Consider the following 25,736-nt stretch of genomic DNA (forward strand, 5'->3'; position numbering starts at 1 on the left):
GTAGAGTAAAGATTCTCCAAACCCTCCTCCCTCCAAAGTTACCACCGCTAACTAAATGCCCGTCCACCCACTGAGCCAAACCAGTTCAAAGAGGAGCACGACAGTGTCTGAGAGCAGGCTCTGCTGGATACAAAGAGGGCAGAGCGAGATGAATCCCACAAAACAGCAAATGTTTTTCATCTTGCTCCAGTAATTCAGCCCAGGCTTACTCTTTGGGTTGCCGAACCCAAGACTTTGTTTTGTCCTTTTCTGAAAGGGGATTTGAACACTTCCCTGCTAAGACTGTTACGCAGATTAATCTGAGACATAGGAATTATTACAAGCATTTGGCCTAAAGTTCCATTTGCTCAGTTTCACCTGACCACTGTGACTGTATCACCCCCAGTAAATACCCCTCCTTCTTTTTGAGGCTGCCTCTTTTGACCACTTAGGGCTCTGTTGCTGTTCTAGGAAGTGAGACTTGCAGTTGTCGTTCTGCTTCACCACTGCCTAGCTGAGCTATTTGGTCAGCCCACAGTCAATAATACTGGTTTTAATTTCCAGGGGAAGAGATCATTGTAGAAGTTGTTCCGCACCCCCAAAAATACCTTCATCTGCTTATATATTTCACAGAATGGCATGTCTGCTTATGCTGCTTTTTCACATTAATAGTCCAAGTGTTCAAGCACTATACACTGCCTTGTGGCTGAACAGCAATGAGAAATACCATTGGTAACCAGAAGAACTGAGAGCAGCAGCAAGTACAGCTGCTCCACTTGTGAGCAGTCCAGAGCCACAACCACTTGTCCTTTGAGCCCAGCTGAAAAGATGCCCTTTTTCAAAAGCAAGATTTCTCTCTGACTGAGCTGTGAAACAGAGGTCCTGACTGGCTATGGCTGTGAAAAATCCTATGGCTCGCAAAGTATCAGTGACTGAAATCTTATTGAATTTGAAAAAGTCTATTGCTGCCTTCTGCTGCCTTTATAATTTTCAATTATATTCCTTTTTAACCATCTTAGCTTAACTGCTAGGGAGTCCCACTGTCAGGATTAAACAGATGTTTTATTTCCTGCCAAAGGTGGGTGAAATAATAATCACCAGCTTTGCCTCATTGGCTGCCATGTGGTCTGGAAAGGCGCCATATGCCCAGTGCTCAGAGACTGCTACGAACGGGAGGCTGAGGGCATTATTTATTATTTGCCTAATCAATTTAAATACTGTCTTTCTTTCAGAAAGCACATTTCTAGTGTTTATGAGGAGATATGTACAGGACTCATCAAACACCCTCCTCTAGTGAAGCGCACCTGCTGTTTAAACAGCCAGTATCCCTCTTGCACAGCACACGGGGCTAGAAGCAAAGACTTTGCACTTGAAACTGCACTGTGCTCATGAGCTGTTCCAGCATCACAATCAATCAGTCGTAGAAGTTGTTCAAGTTCAGCCCCGTGTGAGATAATAACAGCTTTCTATTACTCTTAATCCTTTTGAAGAGTTCTCCTTGAAGAGAGCATGGTGCCTCTCCTCCAGCAGGTGTGAGTGCAAGCGAGCTGCCTTGTTGCTAACCTGACTCTTGAAAACTGCTGCTGTCCCTTCGCAGTGACGGGATGTGGTGTCTTGGGTGTCAGGCGCAGGGCAATGTCTGTAGGCGCTCTCTCCCACCGGCTGAGTTGTGATCCTCCCTCAGGCCAGCCCGCGTCTTCCACCTAAGCCACAGAGCTCTGAGTTGGAGCACGGGCTGCAGCTGAAGCAGGGGGTGACCAGGGTGTGCAGAGCACACCAGGCGGTGGATGTGGGTGCTGACTTCTGCTCCTTTCTTGGAAGGTCTAAGAAGTAGTTCAAAAAGCATGGGCACTCCCTGTGGGAGGATGGCAAATGAGAAGTCCTAGGCAAGAGGTGGCAGTAGGACCCCTCTGCTCTGTGGAGTAGCCAAGCAGAGTGCCAAATGCAGTGATTAGTAAGGAGAAAGCCATCTGGCTTCTGTCCTTTCACAGCTCTCTTTCAGCATCTCTCTTCCTATACACCACAAGAACTCTCCCTGTGTTTTTAGCAACCCCTTCTAGCCTTTCTGAATGATACTACAAGGCCCCATCTAGAAACGACATGGGGAGTAAGGCAAGGGGAGAAAGATGATAAAGGGGACAAGAATCTGAGATGCCTTCAGGCCTTGTCCTGATATATTACCTCTGTAGCGCAGGATATGGCAGCAGCCACTGAGGCAGCAAGTCCTTTAGAGAAGGGGCTAATAATGTACTTACAGAGAGATGGTGTTGAGTTGTCGGAGGCAGAAATTTGTAGACTAACAAACAGGTAGGCATTGCGAGGACAGGATTCAAGGCTGAAGCAAGTACTTCTGCAAGTTGATGAGAGACTCTGGAGCAGACTACACTTATACCAAATTCCAGCAATGTGAATCTGCCAGGTAAGGATACACAAGCATGCTTCCATATGAGTGATATATGGCAGTTTCCAAGGAGCATTTGAAAAATATTTGGTTCAGTTCCTCAAAGTTCTCAATATTTCACCCCAAATTCCTCAAAATCTTCCTGCTCCTTTATGATGTGTACTTTTAGGCTAAAAATATTCAGCAGCACAGAGCAATCCAGAAGAATGTTATTTTTGTTACTTTTTTTGTAGTTAGGAATGAAAATGGTCAAGAAGTGCGTTAGGAACAGCAAAAGTTCCTCTTCATTATTAAACAGTTAGTGCCCAGAGAGCAAGTGTGGCTTTTTTCTTTTTTTTTTGGTCTTCTCTCTGAATAGGTGTTACTGGTAAGATGGGTAAGAAATCTGTTTCAAATAAAAATGTAACCTTGAAACAAAAGGTAATTGTTTTACAAATCCAGCCATTTCCAATGCCCAGCATGTTACTTGGCAATACACAGACTTCCAGTTGGTTTCTATTTTCTTAGCAGTTGCACTCTAAAAGGATTTTACCCAAGTACTGTTTATATGTACAAAAACATCTCCTATTGTCAGACTTCTAAGCCTTAGTAAAGTAGTGTCACTGCCTGGGACCAAGCTTGTTCTGTTCCCTGTTTCATGTGAACATAAACTCACCTGAGGGCATAAACAGTGTTGTGAAATAGCTTCTCATATCTTTTCTTACAGTTCTAGCTTTTAGCATCATAGTTGATAAAACTTGACTGATGCCTAGTAACTGTTAATACTGAGCTGCTGTTCATAAAAATTTCAACTTTTCTTTCCAAGTCCTAATGTTTCTTAAATAAGTTGCACTATTTCTCTGAGCTAGCTTCAATTCCCAGATTCCTTCTTTAAATTGTTTAAGCACTACCTGATGGTATGTGCCAATCCAAGCACATGGTATAAGCACAGCTCCAAGCCCATACGATGGGTACTTGTATGTAGAAACGCCAGGATGGGAGGTTTGAAATCTTCAGTTTGTTTTTAAAAAGACAACTATTTTGAACACTCAAAAAAACAGAATTTCAGGGGAAATCAGCTTGAAGGATAAGGGCAAGATGGTAGTAGGATGATCACTGCTAAATCTTAGCTCCTGAACTGTGTGTATGCTCACGCTCTCTCTCTCCAGTGCGAAGAACTGGAAGCTATTTCTCTTATACTAGGTGAAAATGTAGTGGTGTTGGCTGAAGATTTGCTATTTGTGACTATTGTTCATTTAAGAGCAAGAAAACTGAAATGAGCCGTTTGTTCATGAAAGCTGCCAGCAGAGGATGTTGGCTGATAAATCGCGAGGGCTGGACAGAGATGTCTGCAGGGAGCAGGATCCGGGCAGTGCTATAATGTCTTTTCTGCACATCAGAAGGTCCAGACAAGTCGACCCTCAGTGACCCCCATTATATCCAGCACCCCTTGTCAAACATAAAGCTCATAGCTCTGCATTGCTTTTGCTAACATTATAATCTTCCATTGCAGGATTTTCTTCCATAACTAGCAAGTCTATGTCAACTATAGGCTTTGTGGCTTGAGTTCCTCACTCATGTTTCCTTTTTTTACCTTCTGTTGGGGGTCCATAGCTCACCTAAGCTGCAAGGGCCATGAACAAAGTACGTGAATATGCAACCACTTGCTGGCAGAGGAAACAGCTCTCACACAAGAGGACTGTTATTAAAATGGGTTGTTTTGTTGGCAGAAGTGGCTTTCACTGTTGCCATGGGTAGCCCAAGGTGAGCCTGACCTCTGTGGTCTCTGAAGCTCTCTTTTGTGGGTGAGCTGAGCAATGCTGGAATGGAGCTTTCAAGATGGATTAACTGTGAACCTAACACAGGAAACTGTTCAGAGAGAGTAAAAGTACTACATTGCACAACTAAGGATGAAACATACCTTTTGATCTCATAGGATAGAAGTTCTAAGGCTGAGAACGTTGATTATTCGATAGGGCTGTAGTCAGCTTGTCAGTGCAGAGTAATAATGTTTGCAGCTTCCTCCTAAGGCAAAGTTCTGCCTTTCCAGGTGCAAGGGCGGGCAGTGGAGAGGCAGGCTTGTGGCTGATGGACAGAGACGGGACTGCAGTTTCCCGCTGTGAGTGAGTACGGTAACAAAACCACGCACCCCCACCTAACCCTTCTCAGCCAGAGCAGGTCTCCACATGCCAGGTCTGTGGCCTTTGAACTCTAAGTCTTGATGCAGTTTCACATGCCAAGTACGTCATAGCACAAAACCAGCACTTTGGTACTAACTTGCAACTGAAATAATGTGCAAAGGCTGTTCCTAAGAAACACCAGTCACCAACCCAAGTGAAATTCTGATTTGCTAGCTGCACCCTGGCAACATAATGTATTCACAAGGCCTAAGGATAAACATGAATTGAGGCTTCTGGAAAAGGATGTATTTGTTCCTTGCTCAGCACACTACATCTCTAGCCACCATCTGCAAATCTCTTAGATATTCTGTAAAATGGCAGATTACTATGCTTTAACTCTTTCACAAGGGCTGCACGGGCAGAACTGTTGGAGATTGACCTGAGCTAAATGCAGTTTTCTGTTTGATTGTGGCGGTGGGTTGTTTGGTTTTGGTTTTTTGAGATTGGTTCTTGCACCTTAAGTATATCACTTTAAAATTGTGCTATGGTAGGTGTTGGCTTCTCATTATGCCACAGCTAAAAAAAAAAAAAAAAAAATGTTTCTACCACAGATGTTACAGGCAAATCAGTTTGAAGATTTTTGCTTTCTGAGCTAAAGTTACTACTAGAAGGCGCAGCACAGTGCAAGACACTGTGTGCTGGGCTGCACAAATATGTATTAAGCCATTGGCACTACCATGAAGAATGTACAGAGCAGGACCACAAAGCATGAGTTAGTTACGAACTACAAACATTTACAAATGAAGAAACACTTTTGCAGTCTGATCCTTGCCTACCATTACAGGATTCAAATCTAAAATGAGACAGATTCTAGGTGTCTAAGTCCAAGTGATGAACCAAAGAATCTGAGCATGGTGCCAGTGGGGCCTCCATGGTAGGGAGTGATTGTGAACACATTTATTTGACTAGTACAGACAAAGCCTCTGTATAATTGAGGAAGACAAGGCGCCACGATCAAACATCGCTGATCCTTATCCTGCTCCCTTCAACTTAATTCCATAATCAGCACTTACATCACTGAGAGGTTGGAAATATTACCCAGGCCTCTCCTTCAGCGTTACGGTATCTCAAACGAGTCCCTGCCTGTAAGGATCTGCTTTCTTCAAAACAAACTTTCACCCTGCCCCATGGTTAGCTTGGCTTAAGTCAGCCAACTGCCAGCAAAATCCTGGAATTTAGGAATAGCTTAAGCTCAGCCCATTTCTGCCTTCAGATCAGTCGGTTTTACAGTTATCTGTGATTTCTTAAAGTACTATCAATCATTCAGCATCCAGCTGGCATCCATTTGACTACAGTAGCTGCTGGGGGGGGGGAGGCGGGAACCAACAAACCACCCTCGTTGCTGAGCCTAATCCTGTAAATTCAGCAAAAAGAAACTATTGCATGCCATCTTGTGGCCCTGCACAGCTATTTCCCGGGAACAAATGTTAGAGCTCCAATTGCGACAGGGAGGTTTAACGTTGGACAGGATTGACTTAAAAGATGACTGTTGGGGCTCGGAAAGAGCCCACTATATGACCCCACCAAAGCTATGAAATGCTCACCATTAACGCTTTGTCCACACTCCTGCCTTGACCTCGCAGCCTGAGCAGCTGTTTCCTGGAGTAGCAGCAGAGCCTCAAGCTGCAAAATGCACCTCTTCAGCGTGTGCTCACGGTTGCTTGAGCAGAGCTGTAGAGATGGCCCTGCACTTACAACAAACATAGGTACCACTGAACACCACTGCCCCCAGAGCAGCCTTTAGTGGAGCAGGAAAATGCCTTATTCATTTTACAGTATGTCACATGTTAATCATTCTTAATTATATGCAAGGCTGAGGATGTTCGTGGTACATCCATCTTCTTGTCCGCTGTCAGTACTTGTTAAAGAACTCCATGTGTCAATGTTTTAAATGAAGCTAATATGCCTATTTGTAACTGTTCATTAACAGCTGAATACATGAAGTTATGGAAACAAGTTCACACTGGCTGTCAGTCCCTTGGTGTGTCTTAAGTCCTTATCCCTCCTTACTCTCTTTTTTTGGGAAAATAAGTCATTAAGAGACCCTTGCCAGAAGTGATTATGGTACAATTTCATTAAATCTAGTTGACGGAATTAAAAAACAGGGACAGAGTGCAATAGTATGACTTCAAGGTCCTTACTTCTGTTTTAATTGGTACGTTTTTGACTTCTCAGTGTTTATAACTTTTTAGCTGGGAGATTACAGCTTAAAATCTGCACCACTGAATCATCTCCAAATTTGAAGTTGTGTTATCTTCAGCAGAATTGCTGATGGTTACATTTAAACGCTGCCTTACTTCCACTGCTTTCATACCTATCAAAAGGCTGGATCTATGAAGTCAGCAACAAGGGACCTGAAAATAGCTAACAGAAGCGCATGACTTCAGACTAAGCATCTTATTTTGTCTGCTACTAGAGACAACTGCACAACACCTACAAAAGTTTGCAGCTTGCTGTTGGAAAGCATAGAAACATGCCAGCTAACTTCAGATGTTACTCCAAAGGACGCTGTGCCGTACTGTAAGAACAAAAAAAACTACCCAAGGATTCTCGTTCAAGGCATCTGATTACTATCAGCAATTGCTCTAAATTTGGTACGTGACAAAACTTCTATTTCTACTGTTCTTGGGTTAGATAAGGAAAATAATGAAGAGGACTCTAGCTGTGGAAGCATGTAAGGAAGTTACAGCGAAGACTTAGACCTGTGAGGCTCTATGAAGCTCAATACTAACAGACTTTCTCTGTATAGAGCAAAGAAAAGAGGGAACATCCTTCCTCTCATGCCAAGGTTTAATTCTGAGGTATGTGACACTGGATTTACAAAGGTAAATAAAAAAATACATTCTGAGAAACAGTGAGCCCCCTACTGAACAAGGCAGAGGGATTTCACACTCCAAGCAGCTGAGAAAAGAAACTGCTCACAGTGTGGAAAAAAAGTATTTGGGGTCTGTCTTTGACACAGGCTTTTGACACAACAGGGGATGAGGAAATGTGCAGTAGTGGGGCAGAGGAAAGACAAATACTTAAGCGATAAAGATGGGACAGGACAACAGGTATTAGATAATGTCTCAAGGAATTAGTTCAAGTGGAAGCCTTACGATCAGCAGTTAGATGCAACTTCTATTCCGAACAGTGATCAGGCACACTACATTGCCAAAAGGGATTACGTAGCTGTTGAAACAGACTCCAGCCTGCTGATGACATGGCTAAAGTTTGCATATGCTTGTAGCAAACACGTGTAAATGAAATCCCAGTAGTACAGAAGGACTGTAGTAGTACAGAAGAGTTTTCCACATCAACTGTACCTGATACCAGCAGTGAAGGCTATCACCTGGAGTGCAGCGCACACACCAGTTTATACAAGTGTATAAGCTACAGTTAATCTACAATTTTCATCCTGAACATCAATTTAAAAAGCCAAGTATGAATCATACGCAGGCAGATTTCATGACTCATTGCTGCAACAGATCTAACCGCTAGTGCTGATCCTGCCTGCCATTAAGAAGTCTAGCATTCCCTCTTGGATCCATTCCTCTGGAGGGGAGCCCTTTCACAGATCTGTGCTAGAGAGAGCTGAGCTAAAAACAGTTAAATGAGAACTTAAGCATTAAACAAATAAATGTGCTGCTTTGTCACACGAAGGATAAAATTCCAGGAATTTATTGCTGTATGTATGCTTAATCCATTAGTTTGTCTTACAGTAGTCATGAAGTGCCAAATTGTGTGCTACATTTAACATTTCCTGTATTCCCTTCCAAATGCCATTTTACAGTGGGCGTATGAAAAAAAAATGCAGCAGCAGTCACAAAACATGGCTTGAGCATCTCTCAAGAGCTTAAAAATAAAGATTTGTATACAAGCTGAATAACGAGATGTCAGTTAACAGGTCACTCAGCAACTTTAATAGAAATATCTTTAGGTGGAAGTTTTGCAGTGTTAAAATTTACAACTCGGACTAAACATTCTCATCCCCACTGTAGTAACAAGATACTTGCAAAGAACAAGAAGTATGGTACGTAAATGTCACACGCAAGAACTGCTTCATTTCTATCAGAAGCAAAAATTGCTACTTATAAGCAAGGACAGACCTAGCAGGCTAAGGCTGTCAGCCTATATTAAAAACATATACCTCCGAGTTTGGCAGTGGAATTCTATTTACCACCTTGACTTTTTTTTTGGTTACATACAAGTACTCTTCTTCCCCTCCCACCACAGACACTTTATAAACCCCCTTTTATTTTTATTATACCTCCATATTATTTACAGGACTCCTAAAGATTAAGTACAAACTAGTATGAAATTAATGATAGCTTGCTCTTCAAATATGTATCCCATGGCTAAATAAATACCAAGCCAATCCAACAGAGTGATCTGGAGTTACGATTCAGAAGCTTGTGTATCTGTGACTCCAGATGTTTTCTCATTAACTGTGGAGGATTCACTTGATCTGTCAATAATAGTTGCCTTAGAAGTTGGAGTAGCGCTATCCAAGGTGAGCGTAGAGGTCTGTTCTACATTTACAGTAGTGCCAGGGTCGACGGAAAAGCTTCCGGATTGAGTAATGGAGGGAAGCAAATCTGTAGGCACTGTAGATGCCTCTGTGACCAATGGAAGCAGAGGAACACATTTGGGTGGCATTGATAGAGGTGTTATTCCCATTAGATTCAGAGGCGGCAAGGAGGGAAGGGGTGGCAAACCTAAGGAGAAATAAAAAAAGAAAGAAAGAAAAAGAAGGCAGTGAGCTGCTGCATACCACAGACAGACCCGGACAGATTCTGTTTGCTTAAAATTTTTTACCTTCTCTAATCTGCTGTTTACTCTTGGAGAGGAAGAAGCTTTTTGAACTTAGTGTGAGCATGATATACGTGCAGCACTGACTCAGCAGGCTAGTTTCCAGCCTGATACTTCTCAGATTTCAGAATTGAAGAAACAGAATAAACTCAAGTTTGCTTCTACCTCCCCAGAAGACTAGGTATTTAATGCATTAATACTGATGATTAGATTTTTTTCTGGCATTCACTGAAACTGCCAGAAAGAAGTTAACAAGAACCTTATTCCATGTAAGCTTCCAGTTTCTTTTTGCTTGCTCCATGTGCACCTTCATCAATTTGGTTTTATTCAAAACCATAAATGAGTATTAGTTTGTACTTTTGGCATTCAATCAGGGTGCTTCGATTTCCTCATCTAGCATCCAAGACAACACGTCATATTTTATTCTACCCATAAAACTATGTATTTTCATTCTTGGCACAATCTCTTTTGAGATCATAAATCAGGTAATATAAGATGAAACAACTAAATACAGACACAGGTTTAGAATTAGTTTATCTAAAGACATATTCCTTGTCTACCTAATGTGAGCACTACTGTCAACTCCCATCTCAGGCAAACATTCAATTTATGCTCTTCAGGACTCCACCAGATGGCTCTAAATGACAGTGTCAAGGATCATCAAGGAGAGATCCGCTATTACAGTGTTTCAGTTTGCAGAAGCACATACCGGGCTGTATGATTTCTGGAACGATGTGTGGTGCAGGTAAATTAAGTTTGGACAGATCAGTCAGGTTGGGAAGCCCTGCTGGTAACGGCATCAGACCTAAGAGAAGAGCGGAAAAAGTTACAACTGAAAGCTTAAAATTGTTTTTTTTCTAACTGCTTCTGACATCTTATTGATCATTTAAAGTATTTTATATTGCTTTACATCTTCATTATCATTTTTATGTACAAGAATGCAAATTCACCTGAGTTTCAGCTTTTAAGTTGCACAGTGAAAAAAGGTACCTATTGCAGGAGGTCCAAACTAGCGAACACATAATCCTAACCTTTCAGATTTTTCAGAGGAAAGTAGAATCTTATTTCAAGGAATTAGTAGTTTTGCATTCCAAGTTCAGGTTTTAACAAAGGTAGTTATTTCACCGCAGCACTGTACCAGAAGCCCTCCATTCCTAATTTGAATGGCAGAAGATAATAATAGGATGAAATACATAGTATTTCTGATCTCTAATATTGATTATTATTGGTCTTTTCTGCTTAGTTCATAACTAGAGTTTAACACAAAAATATACAGAAAAGGCAAGACAAATTAACTTTCAAAGTCAGGAAGGACTGAAAACAGAAGAGACACATAGGATGAACACAACACATGCCCCTCCATCGTTCTGTTTGCTATGGAACATCCTTCTGGTCCTGAATTTCCTGTCTTAGAAGGACTGCATTTCTGGGACAAGGGCTCTATTCCTACTTTGTGTTTAGCTCAGAGAAGGCTAATTCTGAAATAAACTGTTGATACTACAGTAATAAGATAGAGAGGAGAGAAGTCTTAAAGCAAGGCCAGTGTACACAGATTTTGATTAAAACCCAGTCATCTTTACCTACCTGTGAATTCATTAGCCACAAAGGCTGACATAATCCGACTCAAAGAGCTTTCAGCTCAGCTACAGGCAACTTTGGTTCGAACTTTTTTTAAAATCCGAAAAAAGCTGAACTTCATACAAATTCACTCAAATTTTAAACCTGCTTTATATTTAATATTTACAATTTCACTAGTATGGCCACGCAAACTGCAAGAGATAGTCTAATAGCTTTCAAAAAAGCAATGATACTATTCAGAGAACAAGGTGAAAGGATTTTGGGGAAGGGGTGGATAGGGGGCTGGGGAAGAAGAGGACATTAAAATAAGCTGAACTTCTTAGCAGTTTGCTATTTTCTCTAAACAGTACAAGATTAAAGTTCTCTGCCCTTGTTTGCATGCACTTAGCTCTACTACACATATTTTGTATGTTAGAGAGCATACCTCCAAGCATTACTTAAAACTTTTGGACACATCTTTACCTACTTGTCTCATAGCATACAAAACAAAATACAACTTCTTCAGCATTTTGGAATGCACAACTGAGTCCTGTGCCGGTGCACCAGTTACACGGCAAAATCCTATACAATCCTCATCTTACCCACTGTGAATAATTCTGGAATACTAGTGCTTGAAATGTTCATTATTATCGGGAAATAATGCACGCCACTTTGTAGACAGACTCTTACTTTTGTTACACCAGTTTAAATTACTAAATAATTCAGAAACAGCAACTGCAACATACAGTTCTATATTGCTAGCCCTCTATTTATACTAGGAAGAATGACCAAGCTGAGTATTAAAATGCAGTTTCCTAAGACGGAGGTTTTATGGGTGAAAGGAACGCAGAAATAGGCAAGATGTGCCTTCTCAGATCTTTCTTCTGCCATGATGTCCAAGTGCATAGGGCACACTGGAAACTGTGAAGCTATTTGCAAAAGTATTTTGCAACATACAATTTATGAACTATGGAAAGCAACAATATAGCAACTCAAGAAATGTTGCAAATAGCAAAGCTAATACCTTCCTGCGAAACACTGAATGCTGCGACTATTGTGCAGGGGGCCCTAAAAGGTAAGTGATTGTAAACTTTGTTGCCAACTCAGTCCTCTGTGCTACAGACATGCTGTGCACACACTCTAAAAAAAAAATTCTTAACATTGTAGACGTTGTATAGAGATCTTTAACATGAAACGTGTAAGTTGTATGAAGTTACACCCTCCTGCCCCCCAAAAAGCAGTGGAAAAGACAGCTCTCTTCCCTCGCTCCCTTAAGATTTTTGTTTCAGAAATGTTTTAAGAATTTTACCTACTCACCTGGTAATGTAGTTGCTGGGTTTACTGGTGGCACAGAGGTAAGGGACTGACTGACTTGTGGTGGTAATAATGGAACTGTTGGAACACCTGGTGGAGTATACAGGAAAACAACATTAATTTTAAGCATACAACACTTCAGTTCCCTTCCTCAAGGAGTACAAATAAATAATTGCTTACAGGAGAATTACTATGTGCCTTAACCATAAAATGTTAATGAAGAAAAGTAGTATTCTAAATAATACACACTGTATTTCTGATAGTTGTTTGCAATTATTTTATGAGCAGGTAAGGCACAATTACAGTACTCTAGCCTTCGTTGCTGAGAAAAGTTTGAGGAAAAGATTTTATTGTCTCTTCTACCTTCTATTCAATTGATAGAAAAAGCTGTAAATGCAAGGAAGACAGAAACCCCATGCATTTCAGAAGTCAGTTACTTCCATACTAACCTGTACTGAGAACGTTACTGACAGTAGTTGAGGGTGAACTAATAGAAAGCCCTGAAAGACTCTGTTCAAGGCCTGCTGACCCGGCGGGTAATGTGGCTGAGGGATTAACTGATGACAGCTGAACCTTATTGAAAGGAAAAAAAATAAAGTTACATCCTTAGGGTTTGCTTCCACAAGAACCAACAGAAGCAAAAAAGCACTATAAACATCATAATCCATTTTTACCAAGCCAAAAAAGTGACTACAACTTACCTCTGTGAAGCCGTCTTTGAGGGGACTGAGAGATGCACTAGGCAACTGTCCTGGGAGAGAAATTTTCTTTCCCTCTTCAAATGGGCGTGTAGGTATCCTATGCAAATATCCATAACCAATGCCACACCCTAGGCTTTTAAAATACGAACATTTAAAAGTCAGTGAAGTGACTTTGCAACTACAGACTCCATCAGCAGGCAATGCATGAATGACTCAAAACGCCAACAAGCTTCAGGATAAGTTCTGTACAACTTTCCCCTCCCTGCCAAATGTTGCCTCATTTTCTACGGAGAAATAATTGATAGGAGAAAGCTGAAAGGAAGTTCTGTAGCTTTTAGCAATAAACATTTAGCACAAAATAAATGTCATTGTTATTTAAACCAAGCAGCTCTATCAGGTATACAGCTTGGAATTCAACTCATAGCTGTTATTTGCAGTTCTCTTTTCTGGCTACTGCGCAATACTTAGTATAAGAATATACTACAGCCTGACTATTTGAAGCCTAATGCAGAAAGCAACCATTGTACTTCCTGCATTTTTGCACTAGCTAGTTTACTGTGTAAATACACATCCCCTCATTAGTAACTAAACTGAATTTCAAGTAAATACATAATTTATTATAGCATAAATGCCTTGGATATAACACTTCTTTCCTGTCTTTGTAGAAAACTTAAGCAAGCAGCTTTTAGGCTAGTGCTGTCAGAAAGCTGTCCCGTCCCCCTGTAACATATTGTGTCCTTACCTGCCTTCTCCACCCCAGGCAGAATTTGGAGTAATCACCACTTCCCGACAATTATCTGTGTCTGTGTTGTACACGTAAAGTTTTAATGGCTTTGCTTCATGCGTTTCAATAAGGGAAAAGAGATCTTCAGACTGCAAAAGGATAAAAATTAATAAGGGTTTCTCGTCCTTCTATTATCATTTGACATTAGAATGATAATCTTCCCAGTCCTAACTTTCTGCAACAGAACCGGGTAACTGCTACGTGTTGCAGTTGTGATAAAACACCAGCACTGCAACAAGGCCAACTTTAAAACGTGCTTTGCTAGTGCAACTCGGAAGACGTGGCACAACGCAGATTTCAAATCTGCTATTTGAAATATTAATATTAGAGTACCAAAAAATTTTCCATCTGACTTCATGAAGATATTTAAGAGCAGTTCTTATTTCCAGAATTGCATTTAAGCACAAAGAAGAGGCACCACGCCAGAGCTCCTTCCTCTTTGCATTAACTTACTTCCATTAGCACTGAACAGAGACAGAACTGGGGATGTTTCAAGCTGCCCTGGTACAATTTTTTTTTAGTTTGATAAAAAAAAATCAAAATCCTATTTGTATACACTTACCTCATTCATGACAGTATCTGCTCCAATGATATAGTCGCTATGAGGTCTAAGTCCAGCTAATGCAGCAGGAGAATTTGGTTCCACTTCCTAGTTTTAAGATGGAAAGTTACAAAACACTACGTTACTGCCGGGGTGCAGCAGAACAGTTAGATGTGCACTTCACACAAGTTTTGAGTCAGAGAGACAAACTGGTCAAGATTTCAACACAATTAGTAGAAGTGTCACTGAGCTAGTGAAACAGTGGCTCTTTTGACACCGTTACAAGGAGCTCTGAGTATTGTACAAAACCACTGATTTAAATAGAAGATTTAATAATATACTCACAGACATACAGTTCTAGTTCAAAAGTCTTTCCAAACCCAAGATCAATGAAGAGAAAACAGATCAATTTGATTTCATGGCTTGTGTACCCCCTTGCAAGTTACTTTTCAGTAAAAAGATAAAAAGTTTCACAGTAAGCAACAGTAAGAAGAATACTTGGAAGTCCATACGTACCAAAACATGCCATACATTTTCATTGGCCCCATCGAAGCTGCAGAAACGAATGCTCACGCCCAGCAGGCCCTGTCCACCCCACATGTTGCTGGGGGTCACTGACGTCTCTCTCAGTTCCAGTGTTTTGCTACTGTATACTAGCATTTTTACAGGCTTTTCAACATTTGCTTTCAACAGGTCCTTGAGAGTGTCATTGTCTTTATTCTGCAAATGTTCAAACAAGATCTGGGTTGAGTGTTTAACACAGCAAGCATCCAGTTCTATAGCACCACTTCTGTATTTCAAAGGTCCTATAAACACTGTGCATTACCAGAATATGTATCAACAGCTATTTTATAACAAGCTTCCAGTCCCTTCACAATTCTAGAATACAACTCCAGCAAAGACCTGGGATATCACAGTAACAGGTCATGTTTTCCAAACACAAAAGCACTTTAAACCTATGATACGATGTGCCTTGCAGCTCTTCAGAGGCTTTCTTGAATCCAGCCGTACTGGTGGAAGAGCTTACCCACAGCTGTTCTTTTCCACTACTATGATGGTTTGTTGTCTCACTACAGCTCTGCCTGAAAACTCTCTCCCATGACTCCTGCCCAGCTAACGGCTTTGATAACAGCTCTTTCAATCAACCTGTTCTGACTGAAATGAGTTTGCAAATTCTCACACAAGCAGTTTTACAGGCAGAACTAGCAGCGGCACTAACACAAGCAGCCAGTGGTGGATGGGTAAGTAGTACTATCTTCTACTGGCGCAGATGTCTGCGGAGAGCCTGTCTGTCTGTCTGCATCCTTATTCTCCAGCTAAATTTTTGATAGAATTATAACTACAGGGTGAAGGAAATGAATTTCTGAGGCAGTTAGGCTTTCTCATTTTAGACGAAGGAGAAATATTTTATATACATTTAAATAAAACAAATGCATTGGTTTACCTATAAAAATAAGATTCTCAACACATTGTTTACATTCAGAGTTATAAAACAGCAATACACTTACCAATCTTGAACCATTAATGGACACGATAAAATCAAAGAATGGCTCCAATCCAGCTCTATGCCCCGGCGAGTTTTCTTGTACCTAGCAAAGTTAAGCAATAATTTAGCAGAAGTGTACCAATGCTGATTCATAGATTAGAATTATATTTCTACTTGTGCAAACTGTAGTTCTAGAAGCTAGACTGTTTGCATGTATGATTTTTAAATGTTCAAATATGATCTTTTGGACCAAAAAAAATCCCTCCCTTAAAAAATAAAAAAAGACACAAAAAAAACCCAGAGAAACATTTAAAAAGAATCAGTAATTTATAAATTATTGAGGAATGACACAACAGTAGCCACGCTCCCTGGGACGAGCACTGCTTAACAGCTCAGCAGATAAACTGTGGATGTTTATTTCAATAAAGGAGATTATGGTCAAAGGACAAGCTTAATGAATTCTGAAAAAGTTGGTTAAAAAGCAGGATCTTTCCACAGAAGTACCAACATTGGACCTTGCTTTTTATCTTATGCTTACTAGAGGAAAAGGAGAGTCACATCTGTGTAAGCATGGGGTTGTTGTCTCATGATTAAACATCACCTGTTGACATTCTTGAGACACAGAGGGTATCTGTACAACCAATGATTCATTAACATACCAACAAGCTGCGACAAAAGGGACACGTGCAATTTTGCAGCCATGGCAGCTCAAATAATTCAACCCCTCCACCAGGACAAGGCCTAAGTATTGGATACACGTTGCTCCCAGAAGCTTAAAGCATGCTTTTCATCCCAAATGGAGTAACTGAGAGACATTTTGCCAGTGTTGCTTTTTCACTATTACATGCATTGCTGACAGACAAAGTAACTCCAATATGGCTATCGGATTTTTCCTACAGCCTTTGTAGCAAAGCATATCTTTCTTTTTTGGTAAGCTGATTCATTTTACCCACTGTTTATTTCTTTAATGTGCTACATTCATCTTCCAAAAAGGTCTAAAAAGCGTTACACTTTGCAGTGTGGTTTCTTACATTATGTGTTATTCCATTTGACAGAACTGGTACAAAGCTGCTAGTTTGTTCAATACTGGTCTTATTCTGCAGGAATTGAGTTTTCTTAACATGACTCATCTAGAATAAAATATTCTAATATGGAAAAAAAAAGCTTGATTACTACTAAAACTATCCTCTTAGAGTCTATTTATCTCTGCCCAACACATTCACAAAATCAGAGCTTGGAAAAAACTCGGATTACTTGTGGATAGCTTTCTGTAACAAATGCCAGAAGCTTGCAACATTAGTGTCACATAACCTAAACATTCATTAAAGAAAAAAAATAATCTGGCATCAGTAGTTCCAGAGTCACACCACATACACTGATTGCTGTCCAAGATTTGTAAAGCAGGAAAAAAGTATGAAACCAACATTATCCCAAAGGAATAAAAATCACTGAGGCAGAAATAACATCCCCAAATCCCACATTTATCATTTCTAACTAGAACTTGAAGTCTGTCTACAGAGATGTCTCTTCAAGATGCCTGCATGCTCCTTGGAAATAATTTCCCCCAACTGGGGGTACAGATATTCTCTCTGGATGCCAAGTATTAACTGTACGGAACCACAGCTCTCAGTCACCAAAGTAACCTGTAGTCCTACTACCTATATCCAAACTACTGCCTCCATGTTACTTACTCAATCTGTCCGTTCAAGGTGTCTTGCCAAAAATAACTCAAGATCAGATAGCAAGCTGTGTACCAGGCAACAGGGTAAAAGTACCAGCTAAGCTCCGTGCAGCAGACCCTCTGACACTAGCTGCACAGAAACTCCCAGGCACCCTGTGGATGTTGCTTTGAGTGGCCTGTCCCTAGAGCTCATTTTTTACTTCAGATATTAAAACTTTCAATAATGTAGAGCTACCTCAGAACAGGCTCCACAGAAAGAAATTTTAGCTTATGAGAAAAGCCACAGAGAAGCTAAAACATGAATTATTTTTCTCAAATGTAGAAAGCATTTACTTCCTAAATTGGGTACTCGAGGCCTTCCTGCCAAAGAAAGGTGAAACGAAGAGTTTCATGCAAGCAGAATTAAAGAACTCTGGTTTCCTATGGACATGCTCCATAATTGCATTCTCAGGCTTAAAGTTTCTCTTGTAATTAAGTCATTCAAAACATCCTCTCCTCTGATGTGGTTTTTCTAGCAGCAAATGTAGGATGAGCTTGTGCTGTTTGCTGCTCTTCCCTCAATTTAGGGAGGTGATGTGACGATACTTCAACAGCCTCTCTCTTTCTCATTCCACCACCTATTGCATGTGACAAATAAGAACTTACATTTTGTGTTTTTAATGAGCCCAACATAAAGGCTTTATACCAAAATGAAATCAGCAGATGGTTTCAGAAGTTACTGGGAAAACAAGAATTTTAAAGACAGAACATGTCTTTCTAAACTTCATCTTTAAAAATCAGTAAATCCAGCAAAATGATACATTTATTCAGATAACACATCAGATTGTTAGCACTGGCTATATGTCATGGCCTTGAAATTATGAAAAGCCAGACTTTATTCAGCCAGTAGGACAGCTGCAAAAGCAGTCCTGACATGGTCCACTCTTTATTCAGAGACTTCCCTCCATTTCCAAATGAGCTTCTTAAAAAAAAAAAAAAACACCAAAAAAACCCAAAAACAAAACACCAAACCCACAACAGAAAACCCCTACACCCTGACACAATATCCCTCCCCCAAGACCTCCGACAGATTACATCCTGAACACTGTGAACCAACAGTGACCAGTATTCAATAAGGTAATCTTTTAAAATGAAAAGGAGTACCTACAATAAATTAGAATTACATATGTTCAGCATCCATCAGTGTCAAGCTCGCTGACACCTGGGACGTATAGATTTGGTATTCTAAGTGAATTATTTATAGTCTGCCTCGAACAGATAAAGGGACTGTGAGAGTTTCCAAGTTCCGAGCAATTAGTTTGCAGAAACTATCTTCAGATGTTGGAACAACTTCCCCCAAATCCATCACAATCCTGAACATCTCTGCATGGTTTGTTTCTAAGTGGGCATGTAAAAACTACTGACAAGCTGTACCTAACAGAAATCAAGCTCTTATAGTTGCATCAATCATACATGCACCTCAGAAGCATGGAGCCGCATCCCTTCTGTCATCACATTTCCTCATACTGCCATGCGCAGGTTCAGTCACAGGAGGTTTCCTATTTCCCTAGCTTGTGTGGGCCCAGCGTCACTGACGGAAAAGCATTGTCATGCCTGGCAGTCCCAGAAATGCAAAACGGAAATTCGGAGTTCATTCCACACAAAAAGTCTCCTCCTTAAAGAAGCAACCTGCTCAGCCCTGCGCAACAATCACGCTGACCCCATACAGTTTTTATGTCGCACCACCTTATCTTCAGCCAGCTACCTGCACAAATCATCACTGTCACGCAGTGCCGAACGCACCGCACAGCTCTCTGCTCAAAGCTCTGCGGCCATGGTTCTCTTCCAGGAACCACAGCAACAAAGGATAACCAGGGACCTTAGGAAACACAAGGGCACAAACCCCCTCTTATTAATGATGGAAATACAGATTCCACGTATACATACATAAACTCTGGGCCTCCTGAGCAATGTGGCTTTGTGCAGCTTTGCTGTATGCCCCAAGTAGCCATTCAGTAACTTGCCTTTGTAATCGAGTAAGGACTGAGAAATAATCAAGTAATACCATTTACAACAGATGCCACTGCAGGCAAGATACCATCCACGGCAGCTTGGGAAGCCTAATTCTCTCACAGCCAGCTGTTATTTCAGGCATATAAGTTACAGACACCTGTGGGTAAATGCCACGACTTTCTAACAGTAGAGAAAAACAGTGGAACACACTACCTGGAGAAGCTGTGGAACTGCCACCACCGCAGCTTCTTAAGAGCAAGCAAAGAAAACCTCTATCACGACTGCTGACTGGCAGAAGGCAGAAAAGGGCTGTGACTCTGTCAGCCTCATACGGTGCTGCAGGACTCCAGTTTCTGACTGAGATGACAGCACTCAGGCAGCAGGGCTGCTGAGCACATGGATCACACGCTAATTATTTCACTTTTAATACACCATCAAGAATTAAACAGGGAAAAGGTTTCCAGGACAAGACACTAATTTTAATCCGCATTACTAAAGAGACTTATTTTTTTGGTAAATACATAAAGTTTCTCTTTGCAGAACACCTTTCCCAACACTATCACTCTATGCCTACACAGTATATAATGTACATCACACATTATAATAAGGCTGCTCAGCAACACAATGGTCACAAATGTAAGCCCTGAGCGAGCAGTGCTACAGTAAACAGAATCAGGCACGGAAACCCTGATTTTCAGAGACAGATGAAGGCTCTCACCACTTTTGAAAGTCAGATAACTTATGCTAGTGTCCACTTAAACTTTCGGAAGCTTAGCTTCAAGTACTAAATACACAACTGTCAAGGAGCAGAAGCTCTGAAGCTATTTCCCCCCCCCCCCAATAAGAAATGCTTCCTAATATTTACTTTATTACCAACAAAATGCTGAAAGAAGTTTTTCTGTAGTTCTTCCACCTGCTCTGTAATTGGTAATAAAATTTCATTATGTATCATGTCTAAGCAATTCCTGTTAGGCCTGACAATCTATTTTATTTCTGTCAGCTATTTTAACACATTACATGGTATAACTGTATTGAATTTCCTTATGAAACACCCAGTTTTCAAGAGAAAAAAACTTTATAAGCTTTTTGCAAGAAAATAGATTCCTTATACGGAGCATCAAATTTTATTTTAGCACAGAGAATTTAACTTGAGCTTTTAAAATGTGAGCCTCCCTTAAAAAATAAGTCATTTCTTTATGGCAACATTTCACTACAACAAACCGAAGCACTCGAGTAAAAGTTAGAAATCTAAACTTTGGGCACTGCTGTTCAGTATCTTTTAGGGACAACAGCACATAACACAGCAGCATACAAATCTCACACAGATAAAAATTCTTACATCATCTATTAGTTGAAGAAATTGTCAAGTCATTACAATGGCCTGGGCAAACTACAGCAGTTTTGCATTGCTGAACAAGAAAAAAAATTTTCCTTTGCTCTGTTTTGAAGAGCAGAAACAAATGCATACTGAGCAATACACAGAGTCAGACAGTTGCTCTAATCAGCCACATAACTTATGTTAAAGGAAACTTACAGAGGAGGAAAACAAACAAGGAGAAAAATTCCTAGAGGCAAAGAGCATTGCATGCTACCAGCCTGGGAGATACTAGTTAAAAGAAAGATTTATGAGCACATTATATGAATCAGTAAATGGAAGTCTAACAGCAACAGCACATATGATGAATAAAAGTGTATCCCAAAGAATTGTTTCCAACAAGTGACTGATTATTAGGTCTACCTATGAAGAGACCAGGGCAACAAAACAGTCTGTAACTTTCTCTCCCTCTTAAAAAAGGCTACGTTTCAATGTCTAGAAACCCCAACAGTGCAAATCACAGCGACTTTTCCTGTCAAGTATGCACATGATGAAATTGCTTTCCTTCGACAGCGCTTCAGTCCTGGAGTGTTCCAATTTCCTGTTACGAGTGCACTGATAATAAAGCTCACAACAAAAGCGATATTGCACTGAATATTAGCAGGGGCAGCCAAAAAGATTTAAGTAATCTGCAAAAATTACATCAGAAATCAATGATGGCATTGTTCACCTGCTGTACGTATTTCTGCTCCTGTTTGAAGCGAGCAGAACAAGAGACTCGCTACCAGTTTTGTAGGGAGGGAGCGTGCAGAGTCTGAAAGTCTCACTGGAGGCAACAGCCTCAGTTTGCTCATCCCTCTGGCAACTTGTACTTGGCTCCTACGGTCATTCTGAACAATGTTAACTCATTTGTTTCATGGCCTTTTAACAGATATTTTTCATTTATCTGCCCTACCGAAACAAATTCTTCCAATAACTGAAAAGATCTTCTGACATTTCTCTAGTTTTCCAACAGCTAACGAAATCTTAAAAACAACCACTATATACTATTTACAGAAGTTTGGCGTTATCAAAGAAATCTGACCTTATCTGAATTAGATCTGTAACACTGATAAAAGGAAAAGGGCAGTAGTCTTTCATTCTTGTTTATCTGATCAGAATACTGAGCTCAGAAAGAAAGTCTACTTGAGAATAATTCAGAGGAAAATGGCAGTATTGCTCGACCCTGAGTTCTACCAAAGGTTGGTCCATGCAGACAGAGCATTTGTGCAGAGCTCCTCTAACAGCATGAGCTGAACACACCTGTCTAACAAACTTACCAACTGGAAAATTAAACTTGGAAAAACTATAGAGGAAAATTCTAGTCACTTGTATGCCACATGCATTTCAATACAAACACTCCAAATTATAACCGTGAAACTTCAGAATTTTTCTCTACTCTGAATCTACGCTCCCAACTACATATAAGCACTGGCCTAATTCCTGTTAGACTGGGAGCATGATGCAATTTAAGATGCCTGTCCACAGGAAAAAAAAGTAATCGGTCACTGTCGTGGCATCTGAAGATATCAGCAAGACGCTAAGGCAGTGAAAAAATAGAGACATCTGCCTGTTTAAGGCAACAGGCAGGTCCTTTCCTGCATTTAATGTAAATATGGCTGTCCTCTCAAGAATCAACTTCTTCAATGTGCACCTACCAATTACGTTGACAAAGACTGGCAATCAAACACTGCCACTTCAAGTCATAGCAAAAACTTTACAGCCAAAGGGTGCCTAAATGAAAACAAAAGGTCCCAGATTCAAGCAAAATTACAAGAAAAAATGAGTAGATTATACTTCATAAAAGAGATGCATCTCAATTTACTAACGTGCTTTAATCAAACAGCAGGAACTGATGAATCTGACATAACTGATATTCTAACTGCAGAGTAATTACTGATTTTACAACCCTCAAAAGTAAAAAGCATAGATTTATGCTATAGCATGCTAAAAAAAAAAAAAAAGAAAAAAGCCTGCCACGTTTACCAAACCGCAAAAGTGATTTTTGTGGGGGAAAAGACAAAATGCATTATCATATATTAGTAACATTGGATTGTTATATATTAGTAACATTAGAAGGGGGAAACAAAGACCACCATGACTTTAGCTTATACATAAATTTTAACAGATGAATGTTTGGATTTGATCAGAACGTCAGTGTTTCCTTCTCAAAAGCATTACACAACATTTTTTAACACTTGAAAGATGATGTCTCTTCTTTTTTCACCACAGTAGTCTACATATAGTTGTAGTTCACTGCTAGCAAGCTGGATCAAGTAAAGAAGTACTAATTCACAGGAGCTGAGGTCTTGTGCTCTTTCATGTGTCTAAAACATGGGGCTAGCTCTAGACAGAGAGCTGAGCCAAGAAGGTCCGATGCCAACAGAAAGCTAGCCCAGCACAGTGCCCACAGTAAGGGTACTCACACTCCAGCTACAGCAGCAAAAGTGCTGTGGTGCGGGCACGGCTATTGATAACTCCGGCAAAGTTACCGCATCGCCCAGCGCAGCGGATGCCAGGACGCAACCCAGGTACCCTTCCTTCTGCTCATCGCACGTGAAGAGTGCTACAGGACAGGCTTCCAAAAGGCTGCTCACAAGATTTCTAATGCAGCCTACCAAAATATTCTGTTGCGCACAGAACCAAAATTTTGTGGCTGCAGCACGAAGAAAAACTACGTACCTAGGAAAAACAGCAACACCGCCGTCACTGTGACCGCCGGAGAGCAGCGCCGGCAGCTGTGACGCCTGTCATTTAAATACCCTGATCTAACACCCCTGGAACTGCTGCCGAGGGGCGAAGCTGCTGCAGCTCGGACCGCGGTGCAGCGATCAAGCCACAGCCCGACGCGTGACCCGAGCCGGGCACGCAGGGGCCGCAGCTCCCACACCGCGGCTCGGACGCGGGCAAGCTCGCCTGCTAACAGCGTGTTCTGGGGGAGAAACAGCCTGTGGCGGCAAGGGCTGCCCGAAAAGCTGCGCCGCCTCCCGCCCGCCGTCCCTCTCGGCCTCTTCACGGCCTGAGGCGCAGACGGCGCAGCCCCAGGGCACCGTCCGGGCCGCCCCGACCTCTCCAGCCGGGGAGCGGCGGCCGGGAGAGGCCGCAGGCCGCGGGCAGCTCCGCGCGGCTGAGGCGAAGCCCCGGGCAGCGGCAGCGCGGAGCCGAGCCCTGCCGGCGGCCCGCCCGGAGAGCCCCGCCCGGAGAGCACCTCGCCTCCCCGCTCCGCCGGGAACGGCAACCGGCAGCCCGGGCCCCGCCGCGGATCTCGCCGCTGCCAGGAGCCGCGGCGGAGGCCCGGCCGCGGGCCCCGGGAGTCCCGGCCGCCGCCGCCGCCCCAGCGCCTCCCCGCCGAGCCGGGGTCGCGGCGGGGCCGCCCGGCCCGGGGAGACCCTCGGGCCGCTCGAGCGCGGACCGGCGGAGGGAGAGGCCGCCGGGGCCGGGGGCCGCCGCCGGCCTAACGGGCACCCCGCCGGCGCGGCCGCCGCCCTCACCCGCAGGACGTGGTAGCCCTCGGTGCCCCCGCCGGGGATCTCGACGCTCTGCGAGGCGCCCATGGCCGGGGCGGCGGCGGCGGCGCGGCTCCGCACAAAGCCCCGCGCGGCGGGGACGTGGCACTCGCGGCGCCCTGCCCCCTCCCGCCCGCCTCGGAGGGGCGGGCGCAGCCCGCGCGCGGGGCATGCCGGGAGGCGGCGCCCCGGCCGCGGCTCCCGCCGCAGCGCCCCCTGCCGGGCGCCCCGGTGCGCAGGCCGTACGGCGGCCGCCGCGGGACAGACCCCGCCCGCCCGGCTGCCGCGGAGGCGCGGGCCGTACGGTGGCCGCGAAGGACCACGGGACTGCCGCTCGTCCCTGGTGCGGCCGCGCCCCCTGGCGGCCGAGGGCGGCGCTGCCGGGCGCGGCTCCGCCCGCCCGCGCCCCCCGGCCGGGAAGCGACGGCGGCGCTGGATAGGGCCGGTTAATTACTGTACATTAGCATTAATTGTACTAACAGTGTATAGCAAATGGGGGCAGAGAACGTAAAGAGGGCAAGCTGGGGCAGGCGACACCTTCTGCTGGCTTCCCTCATCCTACCGCTCTCTGTGGAGGTCGAGGCAAAAGGGAAAGACCAGCGAGTGGGGAGCATGGTTCATGGCCGTGGGACAGAGCTGGCCCGGTGGGACAGGACAGAGCTGGCCCGGTGGGACAGAGCTGTCCGGGTGCTCCAAAGTGAGACGGAAGCATCGGGATCGCGTGAAACCAAAGCGAAAGGATTCCTGCCTTGGTACAGAACAGCTTGGGTGAGGATCGCTGCCCAGGAGGGGCATTTTGAACTACCCTCTTCCACGGCGCGCATCCCCTCACAGACATTAACAAGGCAACGGGACAGATCCTCATTACAGATGCGTGGTGTGCCGTGACACGCAGCAGGCAGAGATCTGCCCTCCGGCTCGTCTGTGCGGGGAGAGGCACCCGCGGGTGAAATGCACCACGCCTCCGGCATTAAAATCCAGCCCTGAGCCAAGCCGCTGCCACGGTGTAGCTGGCGGAGGTGGATGGTGGTGGGTCAGGGACTAAGGTGAATATGAGGCTTAGAGAGTCTCTGTCTCTCCAAGAGGGTCCCTTGCACATGGAAGGCCCCAGACGAAGCCTTTGCAGAGCCTGCCCACGCCAGCCAGCACCTCCTGGCTCTGGTACGACGGATCTCCAGAGGGCAGTGACCTCTTTAAGGAGTGCTGCTGTCGCTGGTCATTTACAGTAATGCAGAAACTGCATTTGGCAGTGAACTGGAACACAGCATTAAAGATCCTCAATTGAGCACAGAAAGGAGATTCAGGTTAGCATGATCAGAAACCCATACCTCACTTCTTTTGGACTCATTTCCCTCTGTATTATCACCGTGTTTTACTGGTTACTATTAAAAGCCTCTCTGCACTGTGCTTGGGATTTACCCCAGTGCTGCCCGCAGAGGTGACCGACCCCCTGCCTGTCCCTGGCCACCTCACCGTGCCCAGGTGTTTCC

General features: G+C 43.1%; 1 protein-coding gene across 2 annotated transcripts; it reads right to left on the minus strand.

Annotated features, from left to right (window-relative positions):
• Positions 1 to 8,183: 8,183 nt before the first annotated feature.
• On the minus strand, positions 8,184 to 24,372 carry GORASP2 (golgi reassembly stacking protein 2). 2 transcript variants are annotated; one of them, XM_082311747.1, is made up of 10 exons: positions 24,232 to 24,372; positions 15,736 to 15,816; positions 14,744 to 14,947; positions 14,249 to 14,335; positions 13,645 to 13,775; positions 12,903 to 13,035; positions 12,651 to 12,774; positions 12,205 to 12,291; positions 10,040 to 10,135; positions 8,184 to 9,236 (listed from the first exon to the last, which is right to left on the minus strand). In XM_082311747.1, the coding sequence occupies exons 1-10, from the start codon at positions 24,292 to 24,294 to the stop codon at positions 8,917 to 8,919; spliced, it is 1,326 nt and encodes a 441-aa protein (XP_082167873.1). In that variant the 5' UTR covers positions 24,295 to 24,372; the 3' UTR covers positions 8,184 to 8,916. The 2 variants fall into 2 exon arrangements, with proteins under 2 accessions (XP_082167873.1, XP_082167874.1); XM_082311748.1 differs by lacking the exon at positions 24,232 to 24,372 and adding an exon at positions 23,423 to 23,860.
• Between the last annotated feature and the right edge of the window lie 1,364 nt (positions 24,373 to 25,736).

This window comes from Platalea leucorodia, assembly GCF_965183815.1.
Source record: "Platalea leucorodia genome assembly, chromosome: 5".
Classification (NCBI taxonomy): domain Eukaryota; kingdom Metazoa; phylum Chordata; class Aves; order Pelecaniformes; family Threskiornithidae; genus Platalea; species Platalea leucorodia.

What these genes read in the sequence shown, in the direction of transcription:
- GORASP2 (XM_082311747.1), bottom strand. Translation starts at nt 24,294, where the DNA reads ATGGGCGCCTCGCAGAGCGTCGAGATCCCCGGCGGGGGCACCGAGGGC. An exon ending in AGGGCTACCACGTCCTGCGG is followed by an intron (nt 15,817 to 24,231) that starts GTGAGGGCGGCG and finishes TAACTTTGCTAG; the next exon opens with GTACAAGAAAACTCGCCGGG. An exon ending in TCCAGAAATCATACAGCCCG is followed by an intron (nt 9,237 to 10,039) that starts GTATGTGCTTCT and finishes ATTTCTCCTTAG; the next exon opens with GTTTGCCACCCCTTCCCTCC.